The sequence below is a fragment of the Chelonoidis abingdonii genome, chromosome 16, assembly GCF_003597395.2.
Source record: "Chelonoidis abingdonii isolate Lonesome George chromosome 16, CheloAbing_2.0, whole genome shotgun sequence".
In the NCBI taxonomy this organism is placed as follows: domain Eukaryota; kingdom Metazoa; phylum Chordata; order Testudines; family Testudinidae; genus Chelonoidis; species Chelonoidis abingdonii.
The window spans coordinates 9,861,395-9,873,888 of record NC_133784.1 but is presented as its reverse complement, the minus strand read 5'-3'; the positions used below and the strand labels follow the sequence as shown (position 1 = coordinate 9,873,888).

The 12,494-nt window shown below is 53.3% G+C and overlaps 1 protein-coding gene across 2 annotated transcripts in view; it reads left to right on the top strand.

Moving 5' to 3' along the window:
- Positions 1-12,494, top strand: part of WDFY4 (WDFY family member 4) — a 279,998-nt gene that overhangs the window by 24,883 nt on the left and 242,621 nt on the right. For both annotated transcript variants that reach the window (XM_075072902.1, XM_075072901.1), the window contains exon 2: positions 5,237-5,502. In XM_075072902.1, the coding sequence (XP_074929003.1) occupies positions 5,254-5,502 (249 nt within the window). In that variant the 5' untranslated portion in view covers positions 5,237-5,253. The remainder of the gene's footprint in view (positions 1-5,236; positions 5,503-12,494) is intronic.

The window sequence follows — 12,494 nt, the reverse complement described above, 5'->3', positions numbered from 1 at the left end:
ATCGAGAGGTGGCTAAAGTAGACCCTGTCCCTCCACTCCAGCCACCAGCTAGCTTCAGCGGCCGGATCCATATGGGTCTCCTGCAGGAAAACCACAGAGTACCCCCCGTCCCGAAGGAAGGAGAGCACCTGGCTCCTGCGGAGACCCATCCTATAGCCCTGGGTGTTTAATGTGGCAAAGATGATTGGTGCCATGAGGGCTGGGGGGGATCCCCGCCAGCAGACACGCCCTCTGCCTCCGTCGGACCGCGCAGCAATCCGTGACCTACCCTGTAGGTGAGTAAAGAGTCGCGGAAGAGGCGGATCTGCTTGTAGGCTGCGGCGGCGTGCTTCCCGGTCCTCTTACCCTCCCCCATGAGGGCCCTCGCGGCCCGGAGGACCTGATGGAAATCCCCCCACCACTGGAGTGCAAGCTGGACTTTGTTACGGGAGCCATGGACGTCCTCAAGGAACTCCCTCAGCTCCTCCTTCAGCGCATGAGGGGTGCGGGGTCATTGATCTATGACTGTCCCCCAGTGGGGCCCCTGTCACAGCCCCGTGGCCCACCGAGGCGGGCAGGCAGGGGGCAGACCCCCAACGTGGCGTCCAATGGGCTGACGCCACGCGACCTGCCCCACTCCCTGGTTCAACAGGGGGCGGCGTAAGGAAAACAGCAGCTCCGGATGAGTTGGGAAGGGGAAAAACAGCTAAAACCACTCCCTGGGGAGTATCCCCAGGGGCAGCACTGGCAGCACGGGAGGTGGAGGGGACAAGGACAGGGCTGGCATCAGGAATAGGGTAGGGGATAGGAGTAGAGCGGGGATCAGGAAGAGAACCGGGGAGGGGGGCAGAAGTAGGATCCTGAGCCTCAATAGTCGGGCCGCTGGCAGGTGGCGCCTCCTGGTTGGGCTCAGAGATCTGGGGAGTAGGAAGGAGACCCCCAACGATGCCGGGCTCAGCCACTATGGTTTGGGTGGTAGCCCCAGCATCAGGAGATGGATGGTCGTCAACGGGGTCCCTGCCTGGGAAGGAGGTTGGGTGCTCCACACCCAAGAGGGACACCCTCTGGGAACCGGGTCCTGGCAGCGGGGCACCGGTTGTTGCCTCAATGGGCTCGGCGGCCGTCAGCAGGGTATCACCTGCAGCCTGGCTGAAGGAAGATTCCAGGGGACCCTCAGAGGTGGGAGCAGAACCAACGGTTAGAGGAAGGGAACACAGGGACAAGGGGACCGGGGTGGGGTCACCCAGATTGAGGCCTGCCGGCAAATGGTCGTCCTCCCCCTGCGTGACTGGGGTCAGACCCAGGGCCTCGATCTCCTCGTAGATGGAAGGGAGATCAACGTCCACCAGCCCAGGGCCCTCCCCACCAGCACCCAAGGCGACGTCCACCTCGGCGCTTGCAGGAACTTCAGATGGGAAGGGGGCGAGAGAGGCTCCCTCGGGGGCTTCCATGGGTAGGGACCCTGGAGAAGGGGCGGTGTCACCTTCTGGTGCTGCCACGGTGTCCCCAGCCGGCACCACAGAATGGGAGTCATCAGGGGGCAAGGCAGAAAACTGGTCATCGGTGCCCCCCTTCCTGCTCTTCCCGGGGGCCTCTGAATCCGAAGGATGTAACGGGGCCCGAGCCTTCCGCTTGCCCCGCTTCCCCTGCACTAAGGACCAGCTCTCCATGGCATCATCCGGGGGCTGGCTAACAGCGGTCGGATCGGGGGGCAAGGGCAATGGCTCAGGGACTCGGGGAGGCAATGGTGGGGTAGCAGGAATGAGGGAGGATTCCCCCTGGGGCGGGCCCTCTCCCACGCCTGGCGGTATCTCCACTGCACCCTCCTCCACAGTTGTGGACTGAGAAGGAGGAGGGGCAGCTTAGGGTGCTGGGCAGCCAGGGGTCTCGGCGATGACAGGGCCGGTGCCTTGCCAGGGCTCGGGGGTCCCGGATGCTCCTCCGTGCCGGGCCAAGGGGCAGTCCGTCCGGATGTGCCTCATCACCCAGGAGAGGTAGCACCGGGCCTTCCCCGTTGAATAATGCACCCCGTAGTGGGCTTCCTGGTAGGGGACCAGAAAGGACCCCTCGAGCGCCTCTCTTGCCGGCGGAACGAGAGGACGTGATGGAGGGCAGGGTCCTTGCAGCCCAACGGGAGAGGGCTGATGACGGAGATGGGGCGCCCCAGGGCAGAAAGGGCGGGCAGCAGGATGGCACTGGGCAGGAAGGGAGGGACAGAGGTCAGGATAAAGCAGACCCCCAGGTCTTCCAACGCTCCAGGGGACTGAACACCCCCCCACTGCAGGCCCGTTCTCTACTGCTCGCCTCTGCGCAGCCTCAACTGATGCCAGGAAGAAGACCACCCTTCCGTGTACATTTTGGAGGGCTGTCACCAGAATGGCCGTGGGCCCCACCACCCTCGTCGGCAACGCCCGCCACGTAGGGCTCTCCACATGGGGCAAGGCGGGCACCAGGAGGCCAACGACCGCCGTGCTTCCTGGTCAAGGTGAGGGAAGGGGGCCCCATGCTGCTATAAAGTGGTAGCGAGAAGGCGGTCGGAGGAGCAGCGGCAGGCGGGGGGCCGCCGCCACCTGAGCGTTAACGCCTTGGGGGCCAGGGGGAGGGACACCCGCACGGAGCTGGTGGAGGGAGCAGCAGGTGAGGGATGCCACAGCTGGTACGGGGGGGCTGCAGCAGCGGGGGCAGTCTCTGCGCATGGAGGGCCTGAGGCACTTTTTTAGCGGGGCCCCTTACCCTTCTTCCCACCCCGACCTTTCCCACCGGCTGGGGGGGCTCCCTCCCGAATCGGAAGGGGCGAGGGATGTAGGCAGCAGCGGAGGTCTCCCCCGGTATTCGCCACTGCCAGTGCCCCCAGGGGTGGTGGGTAGGTGGATTCGGCAGCGGTGGTCGAAAGGTAGAGGCTTGGGAAATGGGACAGTGGAGGCAGGTGGAGGAGGGGCAGTGGGAGCATCGCTCGAGGGATCTCCCCAGCCATGTCCCGCCATAAGCGGGAGCAGGGAGGAGGGACAAACAGCGAGTGGAGGGAAGGGAGAGGAGGCGACCACCCCTCCCCGCTCAGGCTGCAGGCAGGGGAGGCGGGTGCCAGAAAGGGAGGCTAAAGGGGCGTGGGGAAGCAGCTAAGGACTTAGGGGCAGGAGGGTGTCAGGTCACTGACTCAGAGGGGGAATTCCGGCTCCTCTAGCTGCACTAGGGGATCAGGGGGCGATAACACAGGCATAAGGGGCTTCAGTGAACAAGGGCAACTCAACGGGGGAAGGGCACAAGCGCATGGGAGGGGGTTAGTGGGTGCACGAGGGGAGGGACCAATCAGGGCTGGGGAGATCACAGGGTAGGGCGGGGGAAAAGGGCGAGCTAGGAACAGGGGGGAAGGACCACGGGGCTAGCTGCAGAGCTGGGGCAGGACAATGAGGGCCGCAGAAGGAAACAGGTGGGGCAGACAAATATGGCATAGGAAAGGAGGTCAGCCCAGAGGGCGGAGGGAGGTGCGCCCATGGGCACTTATGCAAAAAAGTCAATGCTTGACTGCTGTTGCTGCAGGCTCAAATGGTGGAAGTGGGTGTGGTAAGCCTGGCGAGCAGCTCAGTCCCAAAGGCAGGAGGTCAAAGTAGAAGGAAAGCAGCCAGCAGGGGTGTTGGAGGGGGCAACAATGGTGGTGGGGGTGAAGGGGAATACGGATGGACCGGGGGCAGGCTCCACGCCACACCCCTGGTGTCCCAACAGACACAGTCCAAACCCCCAGCACAAGAGCACAGTTCGAAAAAGACTCAGTCCAGTAAAGCCCCCTCCACAACGGTCCTCACATGGTCTTCCAGCAGTGGGTGGTCCTCTTCTCCTCCTCCTTCTCCTCGGGGCTTCAACAGCTCCCCAGCAACAGCCACAGTTAGTCCCAGCAGCTCCAGGTGGTGGTGGTCTGGTGTCCAGGCAGCAGGGACCCCGCTCAGATGTTGGTGTCCTCAGCAACAAGAGCTGGGGTCCCTCACTCCCCTCCTTCTCTGGAAAGCAGGCCTTCAGCAGCCTTCCCCTCACCCCCAGGGCTGTAGGTGGAGTAACAGCAGCAATTGAGTGGGGTGGGCGAGGGGATCAGCAGCCAGCCAACTAGAGGGTAGCAGAGAAGGAGGGGAGGCAAGGATGGAAGTGGTGGTGTCTGGTCCAGCCAAGGGAGCAGCAGCAGCAAGGGCCCAGTGCTTAGCAGGAATAGCAGCAGCAGCCCTCTCCCTCCTCCCCTCTACAGCAGAGGAATAGAAGGGAGATCTATTGGCCACAGGAGAAGCCGGTTTCTGTTCCCTGAGTGACCAGAGCAGGGGCTGCTCCAGGTTAATGAGCACACCTGACTCCAATTAACCTGCTAAGAGTCAGGTGAGACTATTAAGGGCCCCTCTGATGCTGTAAAAGGGCTCACTCCAGTCAGGTCAGAGGGAGCTAGAGGAGAGGAAGTGTGTGCAAGAAAGTGGGAGCAAGAGGCGTGCAAGAAGCTGAGCGTGATTAGGCATAGTGCTGGAGGACTGAGAAGTACAAGCATTATCAGACATTAGGCAGAAGGTCTGGTGGTGAGGACAAAGAAGGTGTTGGGAGGAGGCCATGGGGAAGTAGCCCATGGAGTTGTAGCTGTCGTGCAACTGTACCAGGAGGCACTCTGGACAGCTGCAGTCCACAGGGCTTGGGTTCCCCCCAAACCTCCCAATTCCTGATCAAACACAGGAGGAATTGACCTGGACTGTGGCTTTAACCAGAGGTGAAGGTCTCTGGGCTGTTTCCCGACCCACAGGGTGAATCTGTGAGGTGAGCAAATCCGCCAATAAGCGCAGGACCCACCAAGGTAGAAGAGGAACTTTGTCACACTGGGAAAGACTTAACTAACTAACTACAGGGATCTGTTACTCAGCAGCTTCTGAGTGTTGAGACTGTTTCTGGGTATTGCACCTTTAATGGGCTGCAGCTGCCATTTGGTGAGACAGCAAGTGCAGCATGTTACAAGTGAAACCCACACCATGTGCTCTCTCCTGGAGAGTTGTCTGGTGATTGCCCTTAGTCTGAAAAGAAAGCAACTGAAACTGAGTCTGACTGTTTTCCCTGTGCAAAGAGCAGTCAATCAGCTCTTCATGGAAAATCCTATAGGAAAATAACTAAGGTTTCCAAGTTTAGTTGAACATATTCCTGGAGGTTTCATTGCCTAACATAATCTTTAATTCCTGGGAACTCCAGGACAATCTTGGAGGGTTGGCAACCACAAAACCATAACCCTTGTTTTTAAATTCAGGTCTATTTGGCCACGGCATGGACCCAGCAGAGGAGTTCCCGAAGCAGCAGGGGGATTTCCTGGACAAGACGGGGCAGAAGACAGGACCTGACGATGTGGAAGCCCCGGCGCAGCCCGAGGCCAGTGGGGAGGGGCAGCACCAGTGCCCCGCTCTCCAGTGGGAGACCCTAGCCAAGCAGTTTCTGGAGTACGAGCAGGCGTCTCCTTATCTCATCCCAGAAGAGCAGCAGACGAGGCTTCTGGGCTTCCTTCCCCTCTTCCTAAAGGTTTGCTCTTCTGCTATCTTAGGGGCTTGGGGCTTGGCTAGAGGCTTTACCCCTAATTCTCTGTTGCCCTGCACCTAGCGTGGTCGTCATTTACACTGTGGGTGGGCGTATGCCTTGTATGCCATGGAGTCTGTTCTGTAGCTCTTCTCATGGGGGTGCTTTTGTCCTTCAGCCACTCTTCTAACAGCCCCTGCAGTGTATGTGATTTCACTGGGGAGCTGTGCTTTGTGGGACTGGGCAAATGGAAGCAAAGGATTTGCCAGTGGATGGGCACCTTTCAAAGCGGGGTTGGGCCTGGTGTGGTGTGGGAAGGTTTAGACCAGCGTTGCCCCTTGTTAAGAAGGGATGTGGATCAGGTCTGTGTACAAGTTAGACTGGGATGGGCAAACTGTTTGTTTTATGCAACCTGATCGATAGAAAGCACAGAGTAAATGATGTCCAGATCGAATTCTTGGAATGATAATACCTAGCTCTTACAAAGCCCTGTTCATTGGTAGATCTCAAGGCCCTTTACAAAGGAAGCAAAGGGTACGCTTCTACATGAAAGCCAGTTAACTGTAACAATCATACTGTTGATGATCCATGTGTCTGTTGCAATATGTACTTTGTGCTCTGAGCCATTTTACAGAAAGTGAAACTGAGGTACAGAGAGGTGATGTGACTTGCCCAGGGTCACCCAGGAGGCCATTGGCAGAAATGGGAATAGACCCTGGATCTCCTGAATCCCAATCAAGTGCTCTAACCACTAGGATGTACTGCCACTTCCTACAAACACTTCCCCCCAGGCTCCCATTTGCAAGAGGCTTCAGGATAAAACCCAGTGAGTACTGCTTCCAGAGGGGCTACACTCACCATCTCCCACATCCCCTGCTGTTGACTGAAACCTGGAGTGCTGCTTTTGTTTGAGAGGGGACAAATATGCAGCCAAAGTGGTGAAAGGAGCTCTGCTCTTACAGCACTAGGCACGGCAATAGAAGCTAGTGGGATGGATAGAAAATTGTTCCTAGTTTCAAATATGTTATGGCTGCATAAAGGATGCCATGGCTTCAGACTCAATCTAGCTGCACATCTCAGCATGTAACAGTCACACTCTTCTCCTGAAGATCCAAGTAGCAATGGGCCAGAACATTTAGATCCAGATTTCAGACACCTCCTCCCACAATGACATTTCCTGCAAAAGCTTCTTGGTTTTGATGATGCCGTGTTTTGGGGGCAAGTTTTTGCTATTCATGGTGTGTGATTGATCAGTCACCAAAGTCACTGTTTCTGCTCCCCAACTAGTCAAGGCAATCTTCCACAATGGGAGTGTGGGGAGGCAGGAACCATAGGTCTGGACTGTTCATAGCTTTCGCATAGCTGCACAGATTGCTGTATGCAGATTGCTCCCCCCCCCCCCGGGGGCAAATGGCCCCAAAGGAGTTGGGAAAAGCACCATAGTGCACCATGTGTGCTGGGAGGCACAAAATCAATTACACCTGGCAAGGGACATAAAAGGCAATAAAAAGAGCTTCTTTAAATATCTTGGGAGCAAGAGAAAAGGAAGGAAAGTGTAGGTCCCCTACTTAGTGGGGAAGGAGAGTTAATAACTTATGACATCAAGAAGGCTGTGGGGTTTAGTGCCTATTTTGTTTCAGTCTTCACTAAAAAGTTGAATGGTGATAGATTACTTCTGAGTAGCTATCTTCAATAACTCTGGGAGGATGGGTGAGGTCATAGTGCCTGTCTTTAAAAAGAGGGCATAGGAATTATAGACCAGTCAGCCTACGTTTTGATACCTGGAAAGATACAGGGACAAATTATTAAACAATCTGGGGGATAAGGTTATAAGGAATAGCCAGCATGGATTTGCCAAGAAAAAATTGCACTAAACCAACTTAACTTCCTATTTGATGGGGTTACTGGCCTAGTGGATGGAGGGAAGCAGAAGATGTGATTAAGGCTTTTGATACAATCCCACATGATATTCTCAGGGAAATGTGGTCTAGATGAAATTGCTATAAGGTGTGTGCACAGCTGATTGAGAGAACATATTCAAGCAGTTGTTATCAATGATTTACTGTCAGACTGGGAGGGTGTATGTAATGGGGACTCTCAGGGGTTGGTCCTGGGTCCAGTATTAAATAGTTTTGTTAATCCAGTTGGATAATGGAGTTGGGACCATGTTTATAAAATTTGCAGATGACACCAAGCTGGGAGGGGTTGCAAGTTCTTTGGAGGACAGGACTGGCATTCAAAACCACCTTGATAAATTAGAGAATTGGTCTGAAATCAACAAGATGAAATTCAATAAAGACAATTGCAAAGTACTTCACTTAGGAAGGAAAAATCAAATGCACAACTGCAAAATGAGGAATAACTGTCTAGGTGGCAGTACTGCTGAAAAGGAAGCTGGGGCTTCTAGTGCATCAAAAATGAAATGTGAGTCAACAATGTGATGCAGCTGTGAAAAAGGCTAATATCACTCTGGGATGTATTAACTAACAAGAGTGATGTATGTAAGACACAGGAGGTAATTGTCCTGTTTCACTCAGCATTGGTGACGTCCCCGCTGGAGTGCTGTATCCAGTTCTGGGAGCCACCTTTTAGGAAAGATGTGGACAAATTGGAGAGTCCAGAGAAGAGCGACACAAATGATAGAAGGTTTAGAAAACCTAACATGTAGAGAGAGGTTAAAAAAATTGGTCGTATTTAGTCCCAAGAAAAGAAGACGGTGGTGGTGGTGGGGACCTGACAAGTTTTCAAACATGTTAAGGGCTGTTATAAAGAGAATGGGCTTAATCTGCAGCAAAGGAGTTTTAGGTTAGATATTAAAAAGTTTTTCCTAACTCTAAGGGTAGTTGAGCTCTGGAACAGGCTTCCAAGGAAACTTGTGGAATCCCCATCATTGGAGGTTGTTAAGAACAGGCTGGACAAACACTTGTAAGAGATGGTCCCGGTTTATTTGGCCCTGCCTCTGCGAAGGGGCCTGGACTTGATGACTTTTTGGGTCCCTTCCAGCTCTGCGTTGCTCTGATTCTGTGCTCTGGGAAGGACTGTGAAATCTACACCTAAGCTCCTTCACCTCCAGGTCTGGCCATCCCCTAACTCAGGCCTGTGCCTGTCAGGTACAATGTGGCCCGTGACAGATAATAAATAACATCCTTTGCAGTCCATGTTTTCAGAGAAATAGTCGCTTGTGATAAAATCCATGACTCTTTTGGGTTTGGCCGGTATTTCACCAGTAAAACTGCAGCCGTCTGAACTCTCAGGAACAGTGAATGATCTGCCCCAATGAATGAATGAGCAAACACTTTGTGTTCATTCGTGACTCCTTTTTTGGATTGCTTAACCCCAGCCAATGGACTGTCTGCTCCTAAGCATTTTAAACCTGAGGCTTTCCCCACTGTGCCTGTATGTAGCACAAAGGCCTGTTTAATGTTCTATCAGGTGAAAGGCGAAAGCCTCACTCAGCTGTCACTTTCTCCTTCCCCTGGGGATTTGTTCGCATACAAGTGTGACTGTCTCAAGTTCAGGAACTTGCCCTCTTCTGCCTACAACAGACTGTGTATTTGTGGGGGGGAAATCCTTACCCCTCTGAGTCAATGGCAAAATTCTGACTAACTTCAAAGGGACCAGCATTTCAGCCTTGATCTTTAAAAGACACTCTGCTTTGACTCAGGCGCTTATCAGCTTATCGGCTGGTTTCTGTTGGCAGGGCCCATGTGCTTTTTAAACACATTAGAGCAGGGGTGGCCAACGTGAGTCTGAGAAGGAGCCAGAATTTACCAATGTACGTTGTCAAAGAGGCACAGTAATATGTAAGCAGCCCCCACATCAGCTCTCCCACCCTGCTCCCAGCACCTCCCACCCACCGGTAGCCCTGCCAATCAGTGCCTCCTCCTCCCTCCCTGTATCTCCCAATCAGCTGTTTTGTGGCATGCAGGAGGCTCTGGGGGGGGAGAGGGAGGAGCAAGGGCATGGCAGGCTTAGGGGAGGGGGCAGGAAGGGGTGGAGTGGGGACAGAGCCTGTGGTAGAGCCAGGGATTGAGCAGTGAGCACTCCTCGGCACATTGGAAAGTTGGCCCCTGTATCTCCAGCCCTGGAGTCGGTGCCTATACAAGGAAACACATATTAAGTTTTGAAAAGCCGCATGTGGCTTCAGAGCTACAGGTTGGCCACTACTGCATTAGAGACTGTGCCATGTCACTGTCCTCCCCATGCATTGCCTGGAACAGTGCAGCAGTGACACACAACCCCTGCAGAGGGCACAACCTCGCCCTGAGTGTCTGTTCTCCCTTCGCTAGCAGTGCTTCTCTCTGGGTTCCCCCTTTGTGCTCAGACTGGACTAGGGGACGCCCACTCCTTAGGTAGACTTGGCCAGCCACAGCCCCCAGTCAGTATCTGGCCTAGGTTGGCACACACCCAAGAATCCAGGTTTGTTAAGGGAAGGAGAAACTATCTCTGTTGGAAGGGAAAGGAATCAGAAGTGAAGCTGCTTTGGCTTCGCTGCTCTAGCCTCTGAGCTAGCTAGATTAAGACTTGCATGGGTACGTCTACACTGGCTGCAATTGCACCTCATGATTGCAGTGTAGACATACCCCTAGAGGCAGGCTGGTGAGGCAGCAGAGTGGAGAGGACAGGGAGAGGCGGCTGCTCTTCTCTAGAAGGCAGGGGCCCAATCCTGCCCAGACACCTTCATCACCCTGTCTCCTGCAAGGACGAGGAGGCTCTGTTGCTTCATGAGACTCCTCGTGGTAGTAAATTTAGGGGATTGGGTGCTAAGAGCTGGTTGCACAACCCCTGCTTTCAGGGACTGGGCACTGGTTTGGCCCCGACACGAGTTAGGGCATCCCTGACCTCTGGAATGGCCCCTCTGGGCTACTGTAAAGGGTGTAGAAATCCCTGGGGTGCATGTCCAGCCGTTCAGCCTCCTGGCTCGATTCACCCCTGCCTCCCCCAGCCCCATCCATATCCCAGAATGCTGGCAGCACAGAGCTGGTGGAGCTGGCTCTAGGAATGGACCAAGGATATTTCCTAGGGGAGGTTGGGGGCACTTGCTTATCCTCCGGCTCTAGTGCACCAGCCTAGCTGGCAACCAGGGGCCACGGGGCAGTTGCGATCTGGCCCCTGGTCAGCAGTAATTCCTCGAGGGTTCTGTGTGGAGCGGAGTCCTGATTCTTTCATCAGAGACCTGTGGAAGTGAAATGGTTCTGTAAAACTCCCTGACTCGTCTCTCTAAGCCATCCTAGGACGGTTTGGGTAGTGTTTCAGCAGTGGTGAAAAAGAGCGTTTTCCAGCACTTCCATGCAAAGTTGGATTTGTCTCAAGGAAATTTTGAAATCCAGAATTTTAAACTTTGAGAGTTTCACCCAAGATGGACTCCCTTCCATGTGAAAAAACAGTTTCTCCAAACTGATGCAATTTTGGAGCAAAACATTGCAAGTTTCTTGTGACTGATAGGGAGTTGCAATGAAACATGAAAGCTTCAGACACCAAGCAATCAGAGCAATGCAGGCCTGGAAGGAACCCCAAAAAGTATCAAGTTGCCAATATTTCACACAGCCTTATTCAGCAGTTCACAGCCCAATCAATCAACACAAAATAAGCTGGAGTGAGCCAGTAGTGACTATATATAGTAGCTTCAGAAAATCTTCTTTGCTATTCAGTATTACTTCTATAGAAGGGATATTTTTTGGAGTGAAACTTTCAAAGGGTTGCGGATGTTAGCCATCCAGCTTGCTGTTGCAGAAGTTCTTTTGAATGTACACCCAAAGCTAGAAATCTAAGGATTTAGAACTATGCAGAAAGGCAGGAAGTCATGTTTATTTTTGATCTACCACTATGACAAAACATAATAATTTTTAGCAGATCTAGGAGAAAGAATTTCTCTTCCCCATGATGCATGCTCAGAACTGCAGAGACAGTCACATTTTTAAACAAGGTCTCCTTGGCCATATTCACTCCCCTTGTGTGTTTGCTTTCCACATACATCCTAGTATGACTGCTGGTGGAAAGCGAATTCCCAGAACTCAGTCCTGCCCAATGATAGTGAACTTTAAATTCCTAAGGACCTTGAATGGCTATGCTGCAATCCAGAGAGGGAGCTGTAAAGTTCTTGGGGCCATACATTCATTACAATGTTTTCAGTGAAGGGTTTTCCCAGTTCCCTGGGACGAATCAGAAGAACTTTGGACAGTGTGAGCATTCTGGGCCAGATGACCTATAACTCTGCAGATTTGCATCACAGAGAATCAAATGCTTTAACATTGAAGAGAATCAGGATTTTTACCTTTTTCTTCTTTCTTGTGAAATCTTCCCTCCCTCCCTGGCCTGTGCTTAAGGACCAAAATCCTAGCTCAGTTTGTGTATGTTGTAAGGCTTTCAGCCACGGGAGGTGGCTAGGGGCTTGTAAGCCTCAGTTCCTCATTCTAATTAAGATGACTGCCTTTTGCAGTACTTTCCTCCCCCTCTTTGTCTTTTCCTTCCTCTATGCATCACTCCATGGCCATTACACATTTGAAACCTCTGCACTTAAGTAGTGTTTTGGTTCTATTTCCCATGGCTATAGGGAGGAGGAGGGGATGAGTGCTCCACAGGCGGAGCACAGGGGCTCCATGAGTCATCCGAGCCCACGGTCTCATGGAGTTAGTGGGAAAACATTGTGCATGTGACTCACATCCAAGCCAGGGCAGGGCAGCGCGACCCCTACAGCTTCTCCTGTAGTTCTTCATGCTACTGAGAGCATTGGAGTTATTGATTTATTATACGGTTGGCTGTTATCCAGCCAAGATCTCCTATGCTGCCCTCCAGCACTGGGCAGGAGCTGATGCTCCAGAGGAACATTAAGTCCTCCCCAATGGAAGTGTGACAAGGTCTATGATCCTGCATAGGAAACCAAGGCCCTTCTGTTGAGCTACCTTGTTAGTAGAGTTAGAACCCTATGTAAAACTGCCGAGTGCATTTTGTTGACTCACTGAGGCAGGTGCAGCATGTTTATGCTAGCAAGACAGGAG